At 41.8% G+C, this 14,147-nt stretch overlaps 1 protein-coding gene across 1 annotated transcript in view; it reads left to right on the top strand.

Moving 5' to 3' along the window:
- Positions 1–14,147, top strand: part of XDH (xanthine dehydrogenase) — a 49,315-nt gene that overhangs the window by 8,801 nt on the left and 26,367 nt on the right. The window contains exons 3-14 of the mRNA XM_038132520.1: positions 724–820; positions 1,976–2,084; positions 3,137–3,263; positions 4,030–4,091; positions 5,847–5,915; positions 6,715–6,813; positions 7,268–7,354; positions 10,113–10,254; positions 10,833–10,925; positions 11,885–12,036; positions 12,865–12,958; positions 13,628–13,737. Coding sequence (XP_037988448.1) covers positions 724–820; positions 1,976–2,084; positions 3,137–3,263; positions 4,030–4,091; positions 5,847–5,915; positions 6,715–6,813; positions 7,268–7,354; positions 10,113–10,254; positions 10,833–10,925; positions 11,885–12,036; positions 12,865–12,958; positions 13,628–13,737 — 1,241 coding nt within the window. The remainder of the gene's footprint in view (positions 1–723; positions 821–1,975; positions 2,085–3,136; positions 3,264–4,029; positions 4,092–5,846; positions 5,916–6,714; positions 6,814–7,267; positions 7,355–10,112; positions 10,255–10,832; positions 10,926–11,884; positions 12,037–12,864; positions 12,959–13,627; positions 13,738–14,147) is intronic.

Here is a 14,147-nt window from a genome sequence, read left to right as displayed (position 1 = left end):
TTGGCTGGGCCATGCACTCTGTGAGCTCCCAGGTGTCTGTGCAGGGGTTCTGTGCATCTCCATGAGTTCTGGCTCTCAGTGTCTCCCTCCTGTGATTTTATGGGACCCAGGCTCCTGGGGAGTGTTGCTTGGCTGGTTTTGTCCCTATCAGTTGGCAAGCCATCAGAAATGGCCAGACCATGACTCTTGAGATGCAGGTTGTTTGTGAGCAGTTCAAATGCAGCTCCCAGCCAGTGCTAAACTCTGTAACTCATGACCCTGAGTGACTGCCCTTCCTGGGAGCCTTCTGGGTACTAGGAGTCACCAGGTGAAGGAAGAAGTCAAGCTCCCCCACTGAGAGATGCTGAAGGAGGATGTCACTGTGTGGCTCAGGGATGTGGCTGCATGCCTGAACAGCTCCTGCTCAGCGATTACCAGTGTTTTATCTCCCTTGTGTCATTTCCTTTTCTGAGTCATGGTAAGTGGGAACTGTTGCAGTTGAGGATATTTTTTTTTGTTTATTTCTAAGAGTCTGTTGGAGTGTGGGCTGTGTCCTTATGAGGGATTTGGGTGTTGATCTCAATAGTCACATGCCAGCTTTTGAAACTTTGCTTATGTTAAATTATTAAGCAGAAGAAATGAGTGATTTGCTTCCAGCAGAACCTTGCTGCTCAGCCTTGATTGACGACTTGAGCAAGTTTCTGCCAACACTTTTCGCATTTTCCTTAATTCCTGTTCTCTCAGTGGGCCTGTGTGGAACCAAACTAGGCTGTGGAGAAGGTGGATGTGGTGCTTGCACTGTTATGATATCCAAATATGATCCCTTTCGGAAGAAAATCCTGTATCCTTTGCAATCTGAACTCTGCAACAGAGAAATAAAATGGGGACAGATCCAGGTTCCTGACATACCAGACATGGTACTGTTTTTAAAAAAAGTTATATAATGAATGTTTCTGCCAAAACATAATTTTTCCCTTTCAGAACATAAGCTCAGAAGGCTAAGATGAGAAAGTATTTTTCTTAAAGCATTGCACAGTGTTTATAAGGAACTGTTTCTTTGTGCCCTGCAATATCTGCACTGATTCTAATGTAACTTTTTCCTGTGAGAAACCATATAATGATTATTGTGATAAAATCTTTATTGTTATTGTATTATGACAATAATCTCGTTTCTGTATGCCAGCAGATATTAACTTTTTTCTCTATGTATTGTAACCTTCAGAATTATTTCCTGAGACAACATTTCCTCCTGTTCTCACTTTAATTAATTGAAAGGGGAAACAATTTAATAAAAACAAAAGGGAATGCAAAGAGAGGATGAGACAGAGAGACAGGCCTCAGTTTAGTTTTACTGTGGGGAACAGAAAGCACCGAACTCTTTAATATATTTGGAATAATGCTTGGAGATACTATAACTTGGATCCTCTGAGTGGTTCTGCTTAATAGCATGGCCATGGAAAAGATATCTTTAGGGTCATTATTCTGTCGTGATAGAAATAAGATACAATAGCTAGCTCTTATATGAGTTTTGGGAACATAAATCTCTTTTACCTTCAGTCTAGACTTATTCCCCATGTTTATCATCTAGAAACAGCTTTTTAGCTAAAAGAAAAAAAAAAACCCAAACCAAAACTCCAGGCTCTGGAGTAACTTTGCAAGCGTCCAGCTGCACAACATCTTGGTATTTGTAGTCTGCCCCTATAAATTACTTATATGGGTTCTGTATCTTAATGTGCAGCAAGGATGTTTAAAGTTGCTGTATCTAGGTGAAATCCTGTGGTGTATGCCCGGATCAAACTGCAAGAGAAATTGATTAGAACCTTGGATGACTGGGTGCTGTAGGGTTTGGCTTGTAATTAATTCTTGTATCACATCTACTTAAGCGCTTCTGTTGCGTTCACTGCTGTAGCTTCCAAGAACTCTTCACTGCTCCTGTTCCCTTTTTCCTTTGCTCAGCAGCACTGCCAAATGAAATGACCTTAATGTACTGTTTTAGCCACCATACTGCCAATGCTTGTCTCTTCCCTGTCTGTGCCCTGCATCACGTGGCTGTAACTACTGTTGAAGGCATAGGAAACACAAAATCCAGGCTGCACCCAGCCCAGGTAAGCTGTTAATACTGGTAATGTGAAAACCCTCTATGCATGTTTTCTTATGCTAATTAAACCTGTTCCAGGACACTGGGACCTCCACCATAATGCTAAAGCCACGAGGCTGACTCTCCACATGAGCAATCCATACTTGCAGGAATGGCTGAGTGACAGAATCTAACTCCTGAGACAATGCTAGGGTTCTGTTCTGCCCCTAACAGGTTAGCTTATGCTATCCTGGCTGAATTGCCAGTGCTTTTGTCCTTGGGCTGCATGGCTGTATTTGGTCCACATCCTGGTCTGGGAAGACTTATGTTGTGAGGAAAGCCAGTCTAATGACCTGGAGCTAGGAAATCTGGGATAGGTTTGGGCTCTCCTACGGCCTTCCACAAATGACTCTGGTTTCTGATCTTGCATAGTTAGAAGCTTTCCCTGCCATGGTGAAGTTAAGTTTTGGTTCAGTGATGTTTCTCGAGTCTTAAAATATTCTTGGTGAGAAGGAGTGACAGGAATGTGCAGCCCTGCTCTTCTAGCAAGGTGTTACAATGCAGCCCTGTCTCTCTTTGTCAGACCTGCTCCCTTAAGGTGAACTGTGGTTCATCTCAGTTTGCACAGTGGGGGTAGGACTCGTGCCAGTACCCGAGAGAGTAAACAACAAAGTGAAAAATAAGTTTGATGTTCATGAATGGATGGCAGCCAGTCTGGCTTTTGTTTTTCTTCTTCTCTCTCCCCACCTGCAGATTCTCACAGCTAAGTTTTGAAATTCAAACTCAGGTCTAGGCAGGTAACCCAAACCTTGCTAGCACAGTAAATCTGAAGAATTCCTGATCTCCTTGGAATCTTCTAGTGGCCCTCAGTCACATTTTGAGTTCATAGCCTATGTGCAGACTTTTCAAGCTGCTCTCCTCTTTGAAGGCTGTCTTATAGATTAATTGACCAGAGAACATCTGATGATAATCTTAGCTCCTCTGTGATACTTTGCTTTTAACAGGACTGTAATAGAAACAAGCACAACAATGAACTCGCCTTGATATTATGGGCTAATTGTGGCTTTTGCTTTATCTCAGGAGAGAATAGCAAAAAGTCATGGGTCCCAATGTGGCTTTTGCACTCCAGGCATCGTCATGTCCATGTACACGTTGCTTAGGAACAACCCCGAGCCTCGCATGGAGGACATTGAAGATGCTTTCCAAGGTAATATTCATAGCCCTACAGGGGTGTTCTTCTTTTATTGCATCTGCTATACCCAGTGGGATGGAGGTGCACCATTATTAAATGTATTTTGGTAAAAATAGCTGATGGTTGTGAGGTTAAGAAGTAGCTTTTTCACTTGGAGACCAGCCAGGTGCTGCTATAAAGTGAATATCATAGTTTGTAAGCAGGGGCAAGTAGCCTACATCTGGGATTAGGAGCCCAAAAGGTGGCCTGTCCTTGAGGGGCACCGAAGTGTCCTTGTTTATTCATTGCTGTCACAAGAGCCTGCAGAGGTGACAGAGAACATGTCCTCAAGTCAAGGACCAAGACAGCATGTGCAATGATGGAGTGGGGCAGAACCTAGCTGTGTAAATCCTGTGAGAGGCTGCTGTTGTTGCTGAAGTTAGAGTCATTACTGTGCTTCCAGCAGTGATCTGAGAGGAATGATGATGCAGGAGAAAGCAATCTCTGTGTAATTCAGGAGACAGACTAGTTGGTATACTGATAAGACTCACACAATTGAGATAAATGAATACTGAATAAGACAGATTGAATTTATTCTAAATGAATTTCAGTTTAAATTTCAACAAAAAAAGAATGGTGGGGTTGTTGCAAGGTTCCTAATGAAATTTTCCTCCTCCCATTTTTTTCGTTAGCTGTATCAAGATTTGACAAGCTTTTGTGAGAAACAATAGAATGTTTTAAAAGCAGAGAAACTTTTAGCCAAATGACACTAAATCCTTATCCTTTTGCTCTGGCAACGCAGGGAACTTGTGTCGGTGTACAGGCTACAGGCCCATTCTGGAAGGATACAGGACATTTGCTAAAGTAAGTGGCTTCAGATGATGTTTTAAAAAAAAATGGAAAGTTGGCTGTCTTTCTCTCTGTTACTGAAACATGCAATGAACTCAAATGGGGAGGAAGGAAATAAATAAATATCCAACAACCCAGTTCCAACTCTTGACCTCTGTTTGTGTGACTCGTGTTAATAATTCAGATAGAGTAAACCCTTTACTCTCTGCACTTGCTAGGGACACCTAAATAAGATCCATCTGATGGTCCCTTTTTGGATCACAGGTAATCAGACTCTGTAATTCTTTTCTGTAAGTCTCAGAAAAACTCACCCTCTCTGCATAATACAGCTTGCAGCTGGTCCTGGTGTGGACAACGTGTGAAGGTATGGTGCACTGGTGGGGACATGCTGTGGAGGAATTTGCATTTTTGAGCAGGAATAGCTCTGGAAAGAAGTTGAAGTCACTATTTTATAGCTCTTGCTCAGAATTTCTCTGCTGGTTTGGGTGCAGTATGAAGCTTTGCCATGAATTTTCTCTAGTTCCTTTGTGCCTGAAAGAGTCCTGGAGGCTGTGAAGAGGAGTAGATCATGATGTACTTCAGTGATTGTCAGCCACTCATGGGTCTACACTGATATTAAATATCAAAAGGAAAGAATTTACAATTATGCCCATTAATTTCATTTTATTATCCAGAACTGCAATCAACAAATGAGAATACAACCAGGAGTGAGGTCCATTACAAATGGTTGATAAACCCAGTTGATAAAAGCCTACTTGGATTTCCAACAGCCTTTCCACAGTGTCTCACCAGAGGCTCTTAAAGACAATAGGGGTTAAGAGGGAAGATCTCTGTAGGTATGAAAGATTGGTTAAAAGGCAGTGGAGGAAAAATGGCATATTTTTGCAGTGGAGGGAGGTCACTGTTGTGGAGTTGTGTTGGGACCTGTGGTGGGAAGCAGGGCTGTTGCACCTATCCCTAAATGTGGTTTAAAAGAGCGTGAGTAAGGATATGAGAAAATAAGCTAACAGATATAAAGTTCGGGTAGTGAAGGCAGGAACAGGCTTTGAGGAATTTCGGAAGGATTTTATGAACCTGAGAGACTGGAGAATAGAATGGGATACAAAACAGAAAACACTGCTGTGGCCCTTTCTACACTTGAGTACTCTGTGCAGTTCTGCTCCTCTCATCTCTAACAGGCTATTGCAGAACAGAAGAGCATTTAGAGAAGTGGAACAAGGATCACATCTGTGGCAATCTGACTTCCATACCAGGAAGCACTGAGTGCACTTCAACGTGAAAAGGAGATGCCAGGGAGAGGAAGGGACTCTACATAGCACAAACAGTGGTTTCTGTTGACCTCTGATAGAGATCAACAGAATTGTGATTAGAGCTGGAATGTGAACAGGCATCTGCTATTTCCTGCCTCTCCCAGTAAAAGATCATTTCAAGAAATGAGACTAATAGGAGTCAGCTCAAAAACAAAGGCAGATGGTCTCTGTGGTGGAGTATTGGTATTGTATTGTATGTGCTTTCAGCCTTCTCTGGCTGTCTCCTCACAGCTCCAGAGCTCATTGTTGAATGGTCAGAGTGCTTCCAAACCAGAACAAGAGGTTTATCAGCACAGTGGGCATGACACTGCAGGATATTGCCTTCCATTGGCAAGAGAAACACCTATGTGGTCTTGGCACCTTCCTTCTGCTTTGGATATTTCTCTCAAAAGGCAATCAAACCTACTTAATTTTCTTGTAATCTGCACATTTTTTCTCAGAACAGTTTTTGTTCCCACAGGACATGAATTGCTGTGGCAGAGTTGCCAATGGCACTGGATGCTGTCGTAGTGGGAAGGAAAACACCACGGTAAGCTGAATGTTAAGACCCATTCCCTCAATTTTCAACATAGCATTGGAGCTTTGATGTGTTAGTCACCTCTCTGGCTCTGCTGTGGTGCAGATACTCAGAACTCTCTGAGCTGTTTCTGTTGTCTGTCTCTTGGAAAATGCTGGGACTGTGTCTGTCCCAATGAGCATGAATGGCCATCATGATGTGGGTTTTAAAATGTTCCTTGTGAGTCTGCAAGGAGCAACCCTTCTGTCAAATAGCATGGTGACACCTGTAAGCAATGTGTAACCAGCTTCTGGGGCACTGAAGTGATACATCTTTCTGTGAAAACGGGTCTAAATTCCCCACTCTGATCTTTTCCAAACTTTGCCATTCAGTGATGAATGAAGCAATTTCCTCTCTGTTCCAAAACTGCACAATTGGAATCTTCTGGAATATCTGGAGGGGAAAAAAGTTAATCCCATTGTATGTATCAGTCTAGGTACAAAACAAATGAAGGAATGGAAAGAAGAAATTGGTGCTTAAGGTAGTGTGAGTATAAAATAAATTTAGGAAGCAGAGAATATAATGAAATTCATTACCGGAAATTTCCAGGGAATTTCTGTGGATTGCTTTTTAGGAAGTATCCAGTGTTGCATGGAATACTCTAACAATTAAGAGTGCTTGGAGTCCTTTCTTTCAAGCAGTTTATTAATAAAAATGTGACTGCAAATTTCTGAAATCTGGGGATTGATAAAAGAGAAGGACTATATTCTGTAGAAGTCACAATGTTCTGACTATGTTTAGAATAGCTGGAGTGTGCTTTTTTCTTCTTCAGAATGGGGGCTGCTGTGGAGGAAAAGCCAATGGTCCGGGCTGCTGTGGAGGAAAAGCCAATGGTCCAGGCTGCTGCATGAATGGAAAAGAAGACAATGTGGTAAGGTGCCTTTCAACTAGTACTTTTTCCTTTATTTCTGTTGTCAAGTCTTTAGATCTGGCTTGTTGTATGCCCAAGCCCAATGCTTTAATTTTAGCAATATCTCTGCAAAGCAACTTAGCCTAATTTCCATTTTATGGTCAGAAGAGCATACCTCAGAAAAGGTATATTTGACTTGATTTAACATGCCAGTGTGAAAGGGATGCCACTTGTGATTGACTAAAACATATTAGTGTGTTCAGGGTTGAGGGTTCTGACAAGACATGCAGGGGAATCAGAAAAATATCACTGAAGGACCTTAAATATTGAATCAGGTGGCAGCATTTTGCTGTGTTTGCCATATTTTGCTCTAGGAAATAGCAACAGGGATTTGAGTTGAAAGAGGAATGAGTTATGGTTATATGTGGAGAGCTTTCTCCTCAGTCATTAGCCATTTGCATTTTCTCTGTCACAGACAATGACCTCCTCCAGCCTGTTCAATTCTTCTGAGTTCCAGCCACTGGATCCCACACAAGAGCCAATCTTCCCACCAGAATTAATGGTAAGTTCATTCAGAAAGAAATAGCAGCGATTTGTTGGTTTGGTTGTTCTGCACAAGGTTTAAATGACTCTGTCCTGAGGAAATGACAGGGCAAAAATGGCTGCTAATGAGTGAAAATGCATGGACATGAATCCTTCCCTGTTTTATAAAACAGAAGGTGTTTGAGCCAGGGTGGTTTAGAAGAAATATGCAGGCCAGGTGCCTGCTCCAGCAGTCTGGCTTTCTTTCTGATTCTCACCATATGTCTCTCTGTTCTTGGGTTGCCTTCCTTTCCAGTCACTGCCTGTCTGGGGGTGGAACAGTAGCTAAAACCCAAATGTCAATTTACTAGGTCAGATGTGAACTTCTGCATCAAATACAGATATATCTGAGCTTGCCTCCCTGTGTTCCCTTTATAGTGTAGGAAGAGAAGTAGGAACTTCTTGTGGTTTTGTATGGGAGGCATTCATGGAAGTGATGTAAAGTTTTTAGATACTGGAAAGTTAATGTGTTTTTGTAAAAAGCACATCTTAAAGATGAAAGAAACTCAGCATTTTTTTCTTTTTTTTTCTGGTTGATAGAGGTAAAAAGGGTTGGGTGGTTTTTGCTTTGAGCCTGGACCCTTTTCCCAAGGTGTGTTCCCCCAGTTGGTTTTTGGGTAGGGAAGGAGATGTTGGGCCGTGGCTGCCATTTCTGACGTCTTGCTGCTACTGAGCAGGGCCGAGCCAGACCCAAGAGCTGCCCCAGGCCAGGCTGGCTCAGCCAAGATTCCACCACCATTAATATTCACCCACAACCACCGGGCAGGGCAGAGGAGAGGCCATCAGCCCCCCCTCTGCCTCAGCTGCAGCTCCCACCACAACTACCAAGCCTGCCTGGGGTCAGGTAACCATCTACAAAATACTAACTCTTAACTCTGAACAAAATATTAACTCTTGCAATGCTTCAATCTTCCCTCGAGTGAGAGAAGGAACAAAAATGCAGACAATGTAAAGGAATTCACAGAAGGACCAGGTTGGAAGAGACCTAAAAGATCATCGAGTCCAACCAACAGCATGAAGACACCAAAGTCAATGAGGAAGCAATCCTAGATAGGAGAAATGAGGAGATACCTTTGGTTTTAGGCTGAAATCCTCTTGTAAAGATATGAAAAAAGACTCTTTCCCCCTATAACACATAAAGGTGTAGAGAGATGAAAGTATTGAAATTGTAGATATCGAGCAAAGGCCTCCATACTAAAGTAAGCAGATGTTAAAGTAACTGTGATCCTGTGAAAAGTTTCAACAGAGAAAGAGAAAAAAGTAATAAAGATCTTGTGCCCTTAAGAAGAAAATAATTTCAGAAGTAAATAATGAGAATTTTTGCCTTGAAACAGCTCATCTTCAAAACATTACCCCATAAGTGGACATGGCCCATAAACACAACTGTGAGAAAAACTTGAAGAAAATGAGAGGAATTTCACAATTGCAGATTTCTCCAGACAGTTGCTATTCATAGAGAGAACCACGAGAAAACTGTTTTCTTGTAGAGAAGTCTCCATAACATCAACAAAAAAGACTTCTCTGCCTAAGTAAATGAAATAAAGACTATTTTAGAAGTAGTAAACTGACTGAAATTTTAGGTTTTGTTTCTTTACATTGTCATTGGGAAAGAAAAGATTGTAGGGGGAAGAGAAGTGTCCTAGCGGTTTTATTCTAATTCTTATTACTCTTTCTTTTAGTCTTTTTCTTTTATAAAGAAAAGTTTATTAATAGTAATTAATAAACTTTTCTTTATACTCTTTTACTGTTTTAAACCTACTATATCTTTCTCCTAATCCTACCTCACAACAAAAAAGAAATGAGTACACAAATTATTAACCAACACTAAACCCACCACACTCATTAATACATTAACCATAAAATCTCAAATTAACAAAGCAAAACCACTACAGAACTACAGGGTGTAGCTGAATACTTATCTCAAATAGTTGTCTTGTCAAAAAACTCCCCTCACCATAGAAGGAGTAAAAGTTGGTTGGCTTGCAATGACATTAAAAGTTAGGTGAGATTAGTTTCTCTCCATGTTTCATTCCTGTCTTTTTCAGGGATCCTCCCCCCTAAGCAATGTGTCCCAGCCAGGAATCTAATCCAGCACATGACACATTTACAGCTTCCTTCACATTTAACAACTGAAATTCAATCATTAATTCTGCTGCTGTACCCAGCTTAAATGTGTCATGAGCTACAGCAGGAGTAGGTTCTCTTAGACCATAGCATAAGATGGATTCAGCTTGAGATAGGGCTCCCCTGTTTCTTCTCCAAGATGTTCTCCTTCCCAAGGGTTGATCTCATGTTTTCTTCAGTCACTGGTTGAAGTATTAAAAAAGGGTATCAGAACCTGGCCTAGCAGGCTAATTGCAGTTCATCTGTGCTAATGACTGACATTTCTGGATTGAGATGAGAATGGAAAACCCGTTGAAGCAACTGGAGCCACGGGCATGTGCCAGAGCCTTGGTCAGATGGAGCTTGCTGGCACAGATCTTGCTGGGGAGGTGTGGCAGCAGGATGCACCTAGCAGTACCAGGAAGGGAGGACTTTTTTCAGCATGAGAAAGACTTTCATCACTGCTAGCAGAAGGATGGGGAATGGCAAACTGCCAACAGCAGCGAGGATATCCCAGCCCCCTGTCAGTAACTTGGCTGAGATGGAGCCCAGCGTGGCCCAGGCATGGGCAGCATGTGAGCAGGGCTTCTTGGCTCGATGTAGGGGCTGAGCTCTGTCTGAATTCCCTTCTGCAGACTCAGAGTAACAAACAGCAGAAGCAGATGCGTTTCAAAGGCGAGCGTGTGATGTGGATCCAGCCCACAACTCTCAATGAACTGGTGGCTCTCAAATCCCAGTACCCCAATGCCAAACTCGTTGTGGGGAACACAGAAGTGGGTAAGAGAAAGAGCTGATGCTTCCTATGAACAGTTGGAAAAACCTTCCATTAAGTATTTTGTGAGAACAGTGCAAATGGAAACCTCTTTCATGTCATTGCTTTTAAAAATTTTTTTCAGGTTGTATGTAGGAACAGATTTTCTTCTCAGGTAGTTTAATCTCACAGTGAATGTTTTTCTCCATTCTTTGCTGTGTCAGGTGAAAAAAATGCTAATCCAGATCTCCGAGCCTTTGTACTATTTTGTGGAATTTTGAAAAGAGGGGGGTGACACAGCATGAAATGTCCCCATAATCAAATGAATTCAGTTGTGAAAGCTGCATTTTGACGGAATTTTCAGTGAGAAAACTCTCAAGACTTGAAATCTTACGGCCTTCTCACATCAAATAGATACTTTTGCAAACCTAAGTGCTGAGGAGGAAAGTTCAGACATATTTAGTAATTCCGTTGTCTTGAGCAATTGGTTCATGAAGTAATTACTAAATGTTGTAGGGTTTATTGTATTGATTTTCCTTTCTTGAAGGATTATGTACAGCAGTAGCCATGTCACACAAGTACCAAACAGTGTCTTTTCCTTAAGGTATCGAGATGAGGTTAAAGAACCTCCTGTATCCAGTGATAATAGCACCAGCATGGATCCCTGAAATGAATGCTGTTCAGCACACTGAAACAGGTGAGCAAAAAAGAGGCAGAACATCTGTGAGGTGAGTGGGGACTCCACGGAATAATAAAGAGGGTGTGAAGGAAAATTCCCAGATTAAGGATTGTTTTCTGTATACGTTAGACCTTTCCCATTTTCCCAGAGGAAATCAAGTGAGTGATACATAAAAAAGTGAACTGGGGATGTTTAGCCCGGAGAAAAGAAGGTTCAGGGGTGACCTTATCACTTTCTACAACTTCCTGAAAGGAGGGTGTAGGAAGACTGGCCTGGGGTCAATCTCTTCTCCCAGGCAACAAGTGACAGGACAAGAGGAAACTGCCTCAAACTCTGCCAGGAGATATTCAGATTGATATCAGGAAGAATTTCTTCATTTGAAAGCATGGTCTAGCACTGGGCTGGGCTGCCCAAGGAGGTAGTGGAGTCACCACCCCTGGAAGTGCTCAAAAAATGACTGGACATGACTTTTGCTGCTGTGGTTTAGCTGATGTGGTGTTCAGTCAGAGGCTGGACTCAGTGATCTCTGGAGGTCTTTTCCAACCTTAGCAATTCCATAATTCCATTGCCTTTAGCTTTGTGACGGAAATGGGTCAACCTTACAAATAGAAGTACCTAGGACAATTTAGTGCATGTGGCCCAATGTCTGGTAGGATATTTGAATTGTGGAAACTGGAAAGGAGTTGGAGTTCACTTCTCAAAGGACAAACTAATACCTAAAGGAGGCCAATATTGTTAATAATGCACTGATGAAAAAGGGTGGTGTGTTACTGTCATGTGGGAGACAGCACCAGCGTGAGCTGTCGTTTAAAGGTGAATTTTGTTCTGAGGGTATGATTTTTACATGCAGTGCATTCTAGTCTGGTGTAACTGAAGGTCTAATTGAACTCAGTGGCATCTAAGCTTTGCAGACACAATAACTGTCCTCGTGTACCTCAAAATTTTGGAAAACAAGATTTCTTTTCCTTTGTTTACAGGGATCACCATCGGCGCTGCCTGTACGCTGAAGTCAGTAGAGGAGGTGATGAGAAAAGCAGTGGCAGACCTTCCTCCATACAAAACAGAGATCTTCCAGGCTGTCCTGGAGCAGCTGCGCTGGTTTGCAGGGCCTCAGATCAGGAATGTTGCTGTAAGTGGCTCAGGAGCACCAGGAGCTGTAGGTGAAAGCTCAGTCTGAGAAGCTGCCCTGCCTCAAACAGTGTTGGTGTGCCCTGTGCATCTCACAGGAGAACGTTTGCAAACCTTGGGAAAGAAACCAGCACACAAAAATCGACCCCAGAAAGTGATGGGGTCTCAGCTGGTGTCTGTGCTGCACTGATGTCACACATCTAGCAAGTGAGGGAAACATGGCAGTTCTCCAGGTCTTCCATTGCTGTTATCACCAGGTAGGGGGGAACTGTAGTGAGATTTGACTAATTGAACAAAAAAAAAAGGTATTTAGAGTGCTGGACAAGCTTCAAAGAAGCAGGTGTGTATATATTGCCATGACAACTAGGGCAGTCATAGAGTTAATGTATCAGATCTGGCAAATTTTCCTCTAGTTTTAAAGGGGAAGGTGTGTTCAAACTCTGTGAGCTCTAAGAAAAAAATATCAAGCAAGCAGCTAAACCAACCTACCAAACAAGAACTTGTGTTCCACAAGACACTGTGCCATGCATTTGTTTTGCAGCCAAAACCCTTGGGTTCTGATTGTTACTGAAAATACCCTTTTTAGTTTCATGGATCCTCCCTTAGTAGCAGGTACAGTGATTGAATTTTGGCATGGTTGTGCATATGAGGTTTGAGCATAAGGTGGTCTTGATGCATTAACAAAACACTGTTCTAAATCTATTTCAGGCTAATGTAATATTGTCTGAGACAGCATCTGATTTCATGGGGCTCAGGTTTTCTCAATTAATTAAAAGCCGAAAATTGCTTAGGTTTTTAATAATTATCTGATGCATTATTTTCACTCTAGGCTATTGGTGGGAACATAATGACAGCAAGCCCAATTTCTGACTTAAATCCTGTGTTAATGGCAAGTGGAAGCAAACTGACTTTGGTATCAAAAGGTAAGTTAGTTACATTTCCCTGTGGCACTGAGGGGACTGGGCTAGTCAGCAGCCCTCTGCCACAGCTTGATAGGTCAGGCCAGAACTTGAAAGTGGAAATTAACATTATTAGTCTGAGTCTTCTGTGTTTTCACACTTTTTGAGGCTAAAGTCCTAAAGCTAGACCTAAGGTTGGCTTTCTAAAGTATTTTGAACTTTTGTGCCAGATGAAATCTCTGGTACTGTGTATATACTTAGAGACATGTCCTTGTGAAGAGCTGGTTGAAGATGTGTACTAATGAAAAATAATAGGCATTAAATAGTTTCTGTCACTATCATACTTTAATCCTTCTGCTTTATTCAGATAAAGACTGAAACTTGGGTTTTTTTTGTTTTGTTTTGTTGTTGTTTTTTTTTTTCTAAGAAGAAAGCCAAGCATCTCAGTTTTTATTTGTTCTCAGGAATTTTTTTTAAATAGTATCCTTGAAGTAAGTGGACTGTCCAGTCAGTGGACTGCGTTTGTGTGCAGGCTATGGAAAGGAGAAAGAGGGGGGTTTAATTAGAGTGTTGGAAAGTGGCTCACCTGGAGGTGATATCATATCATGAGTGATTTGTGTGGTTTGAAGGCTTTTCCACACATACTATTGCCATTCTTCATTTATTCACCATTGATGTCCCTTTGCTCTACAGAGGGCAAGAGGACTGTCACGATGGATGAGAAGTTTTTCACTGGCTACAGAAAGACAATAGTTAAGCCTGAAGAAATACTTCTCTCTGTTGAAATACCCTACAGCAAAAAGGTAAGTTTGTAAGAAAAAACTTCACTGTCTGTGGAGCTAAAACGCTGTTATTTAAGTGCTATTTTCAAAGTTAGGCATCTTTTTCCTGACTGACTCCCAAATGCTTAGGTAGTCCCAAGTGAGCCAGGAAGCAAGTGAATTATTTGGAGAAAATTCAGCAGCACGCTATTCTTCACAAGCAAGGGGAGCAGGGCTCTATGATAAAGTATGGTAAGCCCAAGAATTTTTCTAGTGCAAGGAAGAGAAATTTCACTTTATTATCTGAAGCTTTTTTGAGTGCATTTGGTAATGATGAAAAGTGTCAAAATGATGTTCCCAGAGGTAGAAGTTCTGCATGAAAAGCAGAACAGAAAAGGTTTTAGCAATTTCTGATACAGAGTGAAGTTAATGTGCCAAAGATTCCTGCTTCA

This window comes from Motacilla alba, chromosome 3, assembly GCF_015832195.1.
Source record: "Motacilla alba alba isolate MOTALB_02 chromosome 3, Motacilla_alba_V1.0_pri, whole genome shotgun sequence".
Classification (NCBI taxonomy): domain Eukaryota; kingdom Metazoa; phylum Chordata; class Aves; order Passeriformes; family Motacillidae; genus Motacilla; species Motacilla alba.
The sequence above is the reverse complement of the archived record's forward strand: the minus strand, read 5'-3'. Positions and strand labels throughout refer to the sequence as shown.